Below are 10,321 nucleotides of genomic sequence, written 5' to 3'. Positions count from 1 at the left end.
ACAACATTTTTGTGCGTACACACCATTTATACATGAGGCCCCAGATCTATTTCTAGAAGCCGATCACCCTGGCACGGTTGCAAGATCTTCATGGTGTTTCTCCTATTACCTATTTTCCTGTGTACCGACCTCTGCTTTGTGTTCCAGACCCCGAGCCTTGCCTGTCCCCTGTTTCACTGGCAACGCCAACTCCGACCTCCGCCTTCTCCCTCTAGACTCCCTCACCGATCGCTCGACCCATGCCCGACTTATCGACTCTGATCTTTGTCTGATCTCCGCCCTCTGGACTCTGTTGCTGGTCACCAGGATTTATTTTAACGACATGTCCTGCAATAAAACCACTTCTCTGAACCCGGTCTGTGTCAGTGTCTATCCTGTGCATCACTCACATAACACGGATTGATTAGATTTTATTAAAACAGAAAATTGACAATACTGTTACACAAGAACATAAATGTAGGCACAATGATGGGTCATAAACACCAATCCAACTGTAATTATAATCGGGTACTATTGTTTTCAGTGTTTGGCTGCAGTCAGCCAACTTTAATGTTTAACGTTTTCTTTTGATAGTCTGGATACAACTGTCTAATGTTCAACAGCTTGCAGCAAGGCTGTTCGCTGGGCTGTAATAATACATGTGGCAAAGTCAGTGATGAGTTTGACTGTGCTCAGCTGTATCATTGACAACTTTCACTGAGTGAACTAATGTTTTGTTTGTGCAGATATCGCCAGAATGCCACTAGTCAACAGATAAGTTCAGCCAACTGCTTCTGACATTCAGTGCACGAAACAGTATGTGAGATTCTGGTCCAATTAATTCGGCTCATACTCTACATTGTGTCAAATCTGAGAACATAGGTCTTCTGAGTTCTGATGTTCTCCGAAGTTGGCTGCAATATCCTGCTTCGTTCATTTTATGGCCAATGAATGGCTGCTAAACAGTATAAATAGTATAGTCTTTTGTGTGAAGTACCATTGATGGTTGCTTAGCCTGGCCAGCACAGTGTTTGCCACTTTTTCTTCCATACTGCAGTTTTCCATCATGTCTGAGAAAAGTAGCAAGTCCAGGACAGGTGCATTAGCACCAATGCTTGCCTTCAGCCACACTGGCACATAAAGCAGAGAAAGAATCTCCTTCAGACATGTCAGTTTGTCAATCATGTCACCATCATGATGCATCCGTCTTGAGAACATGGACATCATGGAATCTTGGTGCTGCTGACCCTCTCGACGATGGAATCGTTGATGAAGAGTGGAGCGTATTCAGTGCTTTATTTCCTGAAGTCTACAATCATCTCTTTCATTTTGTCCACATTTAGAGACAAGTTGTTGTCTATGCATCAGCCAGTGAGTCTTGTCACCTCTTCCCTGTATGCCATCTCATCACTGTTGTTGATGAGACCCACAACTGATGTATCATTGGCAAACTTGAAGTGATAATGCAGTTATGTAGTGCTGACCTGTGCTGAACGATTTAACAGAAAAAAGCACACCATAAACACACAGGTTGTATCAATCTACATTTATCATTTTGCAAACTGGCCAGGACCTACACACGAGTTGCGCATCTTAACGGAGAGTGCCCTGGGACAGCTGTTTGAAAGGCATAATATTACAGCTGGATGTCACCTGGTGGGAGCCAGTGGATATCCATGTAAGACATGGCTTCTCACGCTATATCTCAGCCTACAATCAGGACCACAGTTACATTACAACAGGTAAGTATACATAATGCTGTCTATATTATCCATCGCACAGCTCAATGACTCAACTGAGCTAGGTATAATACAAATTTCATGTTTACAATAACTGTAAACATGTAAATGGGGGGGTCGTTAAAAAGTACTTTAATTAGTGGGCACTTTCATTTTTGAGAGTGGTTGTTATGAGATTCTGTTATTTGATGGCTTTCATTAAATACAACAAAAAAGCTTTTGTCATAATTGCAATCATTACTTACAAAAAACTATGCATTTCCATTAATAACTGTATTGCAGGATTAATGCAGTCCACCAGGCCGATTATGCTACTGTTTGAGTAACCAAGCACGCTGTATGCCACATGGGCAGTAGGTGAGGCTTTTCATGCCAAGCCTCCTCTTCATCAAATACATAACTATTTCTTGTATTTCACTGATCACTGTCCATAGAGCATAATATTTCTAATAAAACTTATGTATATTTAGTTAAATAAATATACATAAATGTGTACATGACAATAACAAAGATTGATTTCAAAATTGGCAAACCTATCAACCCATGTTATAGACATACCTGTAGCAGAATTTGCTTGTTTCAAGGCTGCAATCTCTGCTCTCGACTATGACTGTAGTGCGTACCAGTACTTTTCAGTCGTCTGCAGTCCTCAGCACGAGTGAGTCAGCTGCATTTATATGGAAGCTACAGGTCTGAAATTGCCTTTGATTATGTGCTTCCTTTCCAACACCAACTGAGAAAGGAGCAGCAGCTGGTCCATGTGGCTAGTTGGGTTTTCTTTTGTTTGGGGCTGGTGTCCATGAAGGATCCGATTCATCTTCATTGCTATGAAGCTGCTGAAATTCCATTTTGCTCATCATTCTATGTTGGCTAATAGCCTGTCATTTAGGTTTCGTAAGGAAGTGCATCATTTTTTTCCATTGAGTAAATAAAATGGACAGACAAATTCCGCAATGCCTGGAAATAACCTTGGTAACAGAGTTTGGTAGAACTGAAAATTTTAAACGTTTAAGAAAAAAACTCCACTTGCTAGCATAAATGCCAACAGCAAATGGAACTAATCAAAGATTAAAATAAGAGAAGAGCATACCTCCATGAAATAAAAGGCAATGGGCCTGACATTTTTCTACATCTCACACTTTAGATTCCTTACCAGACTACAGATGATTCAGATCTTCTGTCAGCTGATCCCTCCTTGCCCGTGCTGTGGCCGGCATACACTCCTTTGTTGGAATTAGCACATACAGTTCAGCATCATGCCTTCTAAAGTCCTCCAATGTGTCCCCAATTAAGTCAATTAAAAGATCTTAAAAACTGTGGATTGTTTTGTTTGAACAAAAATTCAAATTGCATTTCTCATTATAATTTTCAAAATTAAGAAAAAAAAAAAAAAAACACACAAGCATAATTAAATCCCTGTTCCAAGCCACCATGCTCATTCAGCAGTGAGCTTCCCCATCTTTTGACATCATTATACTGCTTTCTGCAATGAGCAGGTGATCTGGTGATGCGGGAAAATGAGGACACGTTCGCTGCTACCTCATGCCACGCCTGCTTCACCTTGCGCTGGTGCAAAGTCTGTTTTTTCCCACTGTTAAAATAGCTAAATGGATTTGAACATACCCATAAATGTTAGTTGCGTTTTGTGCTTTGCATTAGATCGACAAAATAAAGCCCTTAGTGTGACTTAGGAGTGCTCTTAGTGATACAATAAAATGCTTTATGAATATGGGCCCAGGTTTATTCCCTGTGCAAGGCTACAAAAATTTTTTGAAAAAGATCCATCCGCAATCCGGAGCATACAAATAAATGGGAAAAAATATTGTTAATTAACCACACACTTAAATTACATTCTTTACATTACTTTATTTTATCAAAGACAGGAGTGACATTTACCTACATTACACACATAATTTAACACAAAAAAAAATCAAAAATGCCCATTTTGTAAAAAAAAAAAAAAGTTTTTCTTTTCTATGTTATGATCCGGAGTTCATGAACTAATATATATATATATATATATATATCTTTATTTATTTATTTTTTCCCCACTGCTTGTGAAAAGCAAGTATGAGAAGACAGAAATATATCCTATGATTAAAATTCTATAAGATGTGTATAGGGTCCATTGGTATCTAGGCTCAGTACTTGTCTGTTTCCATAGGTCCCATATTTTACAACCATACCTGCTTCAGTACATTTGCTGGATGCTGCCATCCCTTTCTCACACTGCAAGGCAAACTGGCTGTACAGCCGCAATCCATCGTCTTTGCCAATGTTTCCATGGTACTGCATGCTTCGGCCTTTGGCTTTGCCCCCCAGCGTGGCCTGGGGCACAATGAGTACACTTCCAGGCAAGTCCAACACAGACACATGTTTCCCAGAGTCTGTCTCACACAGCTTAACATTAAGCAGGGAGTTCACTGTGGAGAGGCACAGAGAAAGTTAAATCTTTTACAATGTCTAATTTAAAGATTAACTGTCTTTTGGAAGGCCGATGAAGAAATTCTTCAATTTCTTAAAAGTATATACAGATAACAAAAAGTAGAATTTTTGCATTTTATATTGCAATTTTCCCCTCCGGGAGCCGACACCTTATCGTGGTGGAGGGGTTTGCGTGTTACAATGATCCCAGGAGCTATGTTGTCTGGGGCTTTATGCCCCTGGTAGGGTCACCCAAGGCAAACAGGTCCTGGGTGAGGAACCAGACGAAGCGCGGCTCAAAAACCCCTTATGATGATGAAAATATTGGAACCACGTTTTCCCTTGCCCGGACGCGGGTCACCGGGGCCCCCCCCTGGAGCCAGGCCTTGGGGTGGGGCTCGATGGCGAGCGCTTGGTGGCCAGGCCTACACCCATGGGGCCTGGTCGGGCGCAGCCCGAACAAGGCACGTGGGTCCCCCCTCCAATGGGCTCACCACCCATGAGAGGGGCCATAGGGGTTGGGTGCGAGGCGATCTGGGCGGCAGCCAAAGGCGGGGACCCTGGCGGTCCGATCCTCGGCTGCAGAAGCTAGCTCTAGGGACATGGAATGTCACCTCTCTGATGGGGAAAGAGCCTGAGCTGGTGCGCGAGGTTGCGAAGTTCCGGCTAGATATAGTCGGACTCACCTCGACGCACGGCTTGGGCTCTGGAACCAGTCTCCTTGAGGGGGGTTGGACCCTTTTCCACTCTGGAGTTGCCCACGGGGAGAGGCGCCGAGCGGGCGTGGGCATACTTATTGCCCACAGGCTGTGTGCCTGTACATTGGGGTTTACCGTGGGGTATACCCACCCTTTTTGGAGTCCTTGGAAGGGGTGTTGGAGAGCGCTCCTCCTGGGGACTCCCTTGTTCTGCTGGGGGACTTCAATGCTCACGTGGGCGGCGACAGTGAGACCTGGAGGGGCATGATTGGGAGGAACGGCCCCCCCGATCTGAACCCGAGCGGTGTTTTGTTATTGGACTTCTGTGCTCGTCACGGACTGTCCATAATGAACACCATGTTCAAGCATAAGGGTGTCCATATGTGCACTTGGCACCAGGACACCCTAGGCCGCAGTTCGATGATCGACTTTGTAGTCGTGTCGTCGGACTTGCGGCCGCATGTTTTGGACACTTGGGTGAAGAGAGGGGCGGAGCTGTCAACCGATCACTACCTGGTGGTGGGTTGGCTCCGCTGGTGGGGGAGGAAGCCGGCCAGGCCTGGCAGGCCCAAGCGTATAGTGAGGGTCTGCTGGGAACGTCTGGCGGAATCCCCTGTCAGGGAGAGTTTCAACTCCTACCTCCAGCAGAACTTCTCCCATATCCCGGGGGAGGCGGGGGACATTAAGTCCGAATGGGCCATGTTCCGTGCCTCCATTGTGGAGGCGGCTGACCAGAGCTGCGGCCGTAAGGTGGTCGGTGCCTGTCGCGGCGGCAATCCCCGAACCCGCTGGTGGACACTGGTGGTAAGGGATGCCGTCAAGCTGAAGAAGGAGTCTTATCGGGCCTTTCTGGCCTGTGGGACTCCAGACGCAGCCGACAGCTACCGGCAGGCCAAGCGGAATGCGGCTTTGGCGGTCGCTGAGGCAAAAACTCGGGTGTGGGAGGAGTTTGGTGAGGCCATGGAGAACGACTTCCGGACGGCTTCGAGGAGATTCTGGTCCACCATCCGGCGGCTCCGGGCGGGAAAGCGGTGCAGCATCAACACTATTTATGGTGGGGATGGTGCGCTGCTGACCTCAGCTCGGGACGTTTTGGGTCGGTGGGGGGAGTACTTCGAAGACCTCCTCAATCCCACCGACATGCCTTCCGATATGGAAGCAGAGTGTGGGGACTTGGGGGTGGACTCGCCTATCTCGGGGGTGGAGGTCGCTGAGGTGGTCAAAAAGCTCCTCGGTTGCCGGGCCCCGGGGGTGGACGAGATTCGCCCAGAGTTCCTCAAGGCTCTGGATGCTGCGGGGCTGTCCTGGCTGACACGCATCTGCAGCATCGCGTGGACATTGGGGGCAGTGCCTCTGGATTGGCAGACCGGGGTGGTGGTCCCCCTCTTTAAGAAGGGGGACCGGAGGGTGTGTTCCAACTACAGGGGGATCACACTCCTCAGCCTCACTGGCAAGGTCTATTCGGGGGTTCTGGAGAGGAGGGTCCGCCGGATTGTCGAACCTCAGATTCAGGAGGAGCAGTGTGGTTTTCGCCCTGGCCGTGGAACAGTGGACCAGCTCTATACTCTCAGCAGGGTTCTGGAGGGTTCATGGGAGTTTGCCCGACCAGTCTACATGTGTTTTGTGGACTTGGAGAAGGCATTCGACCGTGTCCCTCGGGGGGTCCTGTGGGGAGTGCTCCGGGAGTATGGGGTACCGGGCTCCCTTTTAAGGGCGGATCGGTCCCTGTATGACCGGCCAGAGTTTGGTCCGCATGGGCGGCAATAAGTCGGACTCGTTTCCGGTGAGGGTTGGACTCCGTCAGGGCTGCCCTTTGTCACCGATTCTGTTCATAGTTTTTATGGACAGAATTTCTAGGCGCAGCCAGGGCGTTGAGGGCGTCCGGTTCGGTGACCTAAAGGTTTAGGTCACTGCTTTTTGCGGATGATATGTTTCTGTTGGCCTCATCGAGCCGTTACCTTCAGCTCTCACTGGAGCAGTTCGCAGCCGAGTGCGAAGCGGCTGGGATGAGAATCAGCACCTCCAAATCCGAGACCATGGTTCTCAGCCGGAAAAGGGTAGAGTGCTCTCTCCGGGTTGGGGATGGGGTCCTCCCCCAAGTGGAGGAGTTTAAGTATCTCGGGATCTTGTTCACGAGTGGGGGAACGATGGAGCGGGAGATCGACAGGCGGATCGGTGCGGCGTCAGCAGTCATGCGGGCGCTGCATCGGTCTGTCATGGTGAAGAGAGAGCTGAGCCAAAAGGCGAAACTCTCGATTTACCAGTCGATCTACGTTCCTACCCTCACCTATGGTCATGAGCTTTGGGTAGTGACCGAAAGAACGAGATCGCGGGTACAAGCGGCCGAAATGAGTTTCCTCCGCAGGGTGGCTGGGCTCTCCCTTAGAGATAGGGTGAGGAGCTCAGTCATTCGGGAGGGACTCAGAGTAGAGCCGCTGCTCCTCCGCATCGAGAGGAGCCAGATGAGGTGGCTCGGGTATCTGATTAGGATGCCTCCGGGACGCCTCCCTGGGGAGGTATTCCGGGCATGTCCCACTGGGAGGAGACCCCGGGGAAGACCCAGGACACGCTGGAGAGACTATGTCTCTCGGCTGGCCTGGGAATGCCTCGGGATCCCCCCAGAGGAGCTGGACGAAGTGGCCGGGGAGAGGGAAGTCTGGGTCTCCCTGCTGAGGCTGCTGCCCCCGCGACCCGACTCCGGATTAAGCGGGAGATGATGGATGGATGGATGGATGGATGGATGGATATTGCAATTTTGTGACAATTACATTTGGCTACCTTTCGAGTGACTTGAGGGCAGGCTGCCAATGATCACCCCAAAATCTGAGGTTGAACATTATTTAACTATGTAAATATTCCCTAATCTAGACATACTTTGCTGATAAAAAAATTACCCAAAAATGTATGCATTGCATTTTCCCAACTTTGATTATACATATCTTATAATTCTACTAACAGTCTTTTCTCTTATAATATATTATTAAAATTAGTTTTACAGCATTCAGTAGCAACCAGTGGCGGATTCTGATTTTTAAAATGGGTGAATCAATTTGGTTGGCAGTACAACCAAAAAAGGTATTTTTCTCTTATTTTAGTAGGTCAGGTACTTGTCTGTAAATTCTGCCATCTTTCATCAAAAGATTAAGTAAACAACATTAGCAGCATGTCTACACTCTTGCTTCAAAGACTGAAACGACTTCAAAGCTAAGCTTGAACACACACAGCATAGTTAGCAAGATAACTACCAAACTAACAGTGTACTAAAAATCACTGAACTTAAGTTATCACATAAGTTAAGAATTACATAACTTATCAAACTCAAAACCCAAGGATAACTTCATGGCAAAAAATGACGTATGAAATGATAAACAGTCACTTTAGGTTTCAACAAAATGCTTCTATGCTCCTACATGCATCAGAATGAATGCATACTGCAAAACCAACACCACCAACAGTCCAACACCATGTGAACTTATCATGAGCATTAATATTATTGGTAGTTTATCTTGTCTTGTGCAGAGAAGCCTGGCTTCCAAGCATGTCTAAAACATCTAACTGTAATCAGTCTGTCCAATCAACACTGCCTAAGCAAAAACTAAAGTTGTGCCCCATTTCAGGGGCTACAACTTTCCAGGGCTGCATTTGAAAACCAGATGCATCACTGTAGTACAAGATTGCATTAGAAAGAGCTTTCGAAAATGGGACATTCTAGAAATGTGTCCTTTTCCTCAGCCGCCCAAGATTAATTGGCCGCATTTTTACTTAAATTCTCAACACCACTTACCTCAAAAAATACAATGGGCTGAATATACTGAATATCATAACACCTACACAAGATCACAACCTTGATTTGTCTTTCCCCCAACATTACTGCAAGAAATGAATCCTGGGAAGCATGCACACAAATAGTCCTAAATCAGGAACAATTAATTTTAAGCATTATTTAAATAATTTAAAGAGTATATCATTATTAGTGTAAGAGAATAAGAATTTAATGTATGAGAATTAGCATTACTACTGTAAGTCTAAATGTTTCAACATACCCATTTTGGGAATAATATCTTCTTCTGCTCCTTTGAAAAAGCAGATAAAAATCACGATTCCCCTCTGAATCTGTGCGCACGAAAGAGAAACACATTACACGTGATACATTCATAGCCACCTAAATAAGGGCCAAGATAAACAACTTTGTACAACTGACTAAAGATCATACCTCCACCCACTCCGCTTCAGATTGCCCTTCCGCTGGCTTGACCTGAAGTCTAGCGTGTAGACACTGCTGTACCACAGTCCTAGCACGAGAAAGAGTGCCTGCTTCTTCTGTCATCTTTGATCACGCGCTGACGTCTTATACTTATTTCATTCGGAGATCTGAAGAAAAGGGTCTACCACCACCAGCGGGATCAGATACGAAACTAAAATAAAAATGTAAACGGAAAATAGTCATTTGACCATATAAGATAGGATCCGTATCCGTAAGATAGGACGACAAAAAATGGTTAAGGAGAAAATGAACAATATTTCCGAGTAAAAGTGCCAGTTAAACATTTTATTACGTCTAAGCGTGCAACTTACTAACAGAAGCAAAAAGATGAAGAGGGAAACCTTCCTTACCTGAGGATTACCCGGCATAAACTATAATGGTGTGTTCGATTATTTCTCTCCGACTCGGAACTCGGATGAAAACGTCACAAAAAACACGCCTCTTTTAGCACAGTGTGAACGTCATCAAAAGGCGACAACAAGCTACCAGGGCGGCTCGTTTTTTTTCTACTTTATATTTTTTATTAATATATTCAAGTACTAACTTTTAAGGCATAACTGAATACTTCAATCCTATATATAATCCTGACACAGTATTAACATCAACCAAAAAACAATCGGGAAGTGGCATGATAATTTCTTTTAATTTATTCGAATGTTTTATAATGATATTAGCAGTAGCGTTTCCCCTAGCAGAGGCTGTTCACCAAGGTTTCTTGTTTAAAAGGGGTTATCCAACAGGGTTGCCTTGTAAGCCCTATAAGTTCGTAATAGCAGCTGAACTGATGCCAATTCTTCTTAAAAATTCACCTGATATTCAAGGAATTGAAATACTAGGGAAGGAATTTATAACAAGCCAGTTTGCTGATGATGCTGCTTGTTTCTAAAAAAAATTAACTTATGGTCTCTAAAGCAATCAACATTTTTTTTTCTCAAAGACTTCTGGTCTAACTTTAAATTTTACCAATCACATAACTCTTTGTTATAGAATAACAGGGTCATCACGATTAACAGGAGATCAATCTTCAAACCGGATTGGTATGAAAATGGTGTCATTTTTGTGAGTGACTTATTGGTCTCTGAAGGGAACGTCTTTTGAGGATTTTATAGATAAATTCCACATTTCCATGTTCACTTATAATGACATCATTTATTATATGGATGGTTTGGATAGTAACATCTCTGACACTATTAATCTTATTATTCTGGGTAAATACC

The 10,321-nt window shown here is 45.2% G+C and overlaps 1 protein-coding gene across 7 annotated transcripts; it reads right to left on the bottom strand.

The window, feature by feature from the left end:
- Positions 1–394: 394 nt before the first annotated feature.
- dtd2 (D-aminoacyl-tRNA deacylase 2) lies at positions 395–9,527 on the bottom strand. Of its 7 annotated transcripts, none has more exons than XR_007382316.1 (7): positions 9,455–9,527; positions 9,054–9,255; positions 8,884–8,953; positions 3,905–4,141; positions 2,872–2,941; positions 2,277–2,554; positions 395–1,468 (listed from the first exon to the last, which is right to left on the bottom strand). XR_007382316.1 is itself a non-coding variant. In XM_048974962.1 (6 exons), the coding sequence occupies exons 2-6, from the start codon at positions 9,165–9,167 to the stop codon at positions 2,392–2,394; spliced, it is 654 nt and encodes a 217-aa protein (XP_048830919.1). In that variant the 5' UTR covers positions 9,168–9,255; positions 9,455–9,527; the 3' UTR covers positions 395–2,391. The 7 variants fall into 7 exon arrangements, 2 of the variants coding, with proteins under 2 accessions (XP_048830919.1, XP_048830920.1); XR_007382317.1 differs by having other exon boundaries at positions 2,277–2,551; XR_007382319.1 differs by having other exon boundaries at positions 2,872–4,141.
- Positions 9,528–10,321: the final 794 nt, after the last annotated feature.

This window comes from Brienomyrus brachyistius, chromosome 14 (assembly GCF_023856365.1).
Source record: "Brienomyrus brachyistius isolate T26 chromosome 14, BBRACH_0.4, whole genome shotgun sequence".
NCBI lineage: Eukaryota > Metazoa > Chordata > Actinopteri > Osteoglossiformes > Mormyridae > Brienomyrus > Brienomyrus brachyistius.
This window is presented reverse-complemented; position numbering and strand designations above follow the sequence as displayed.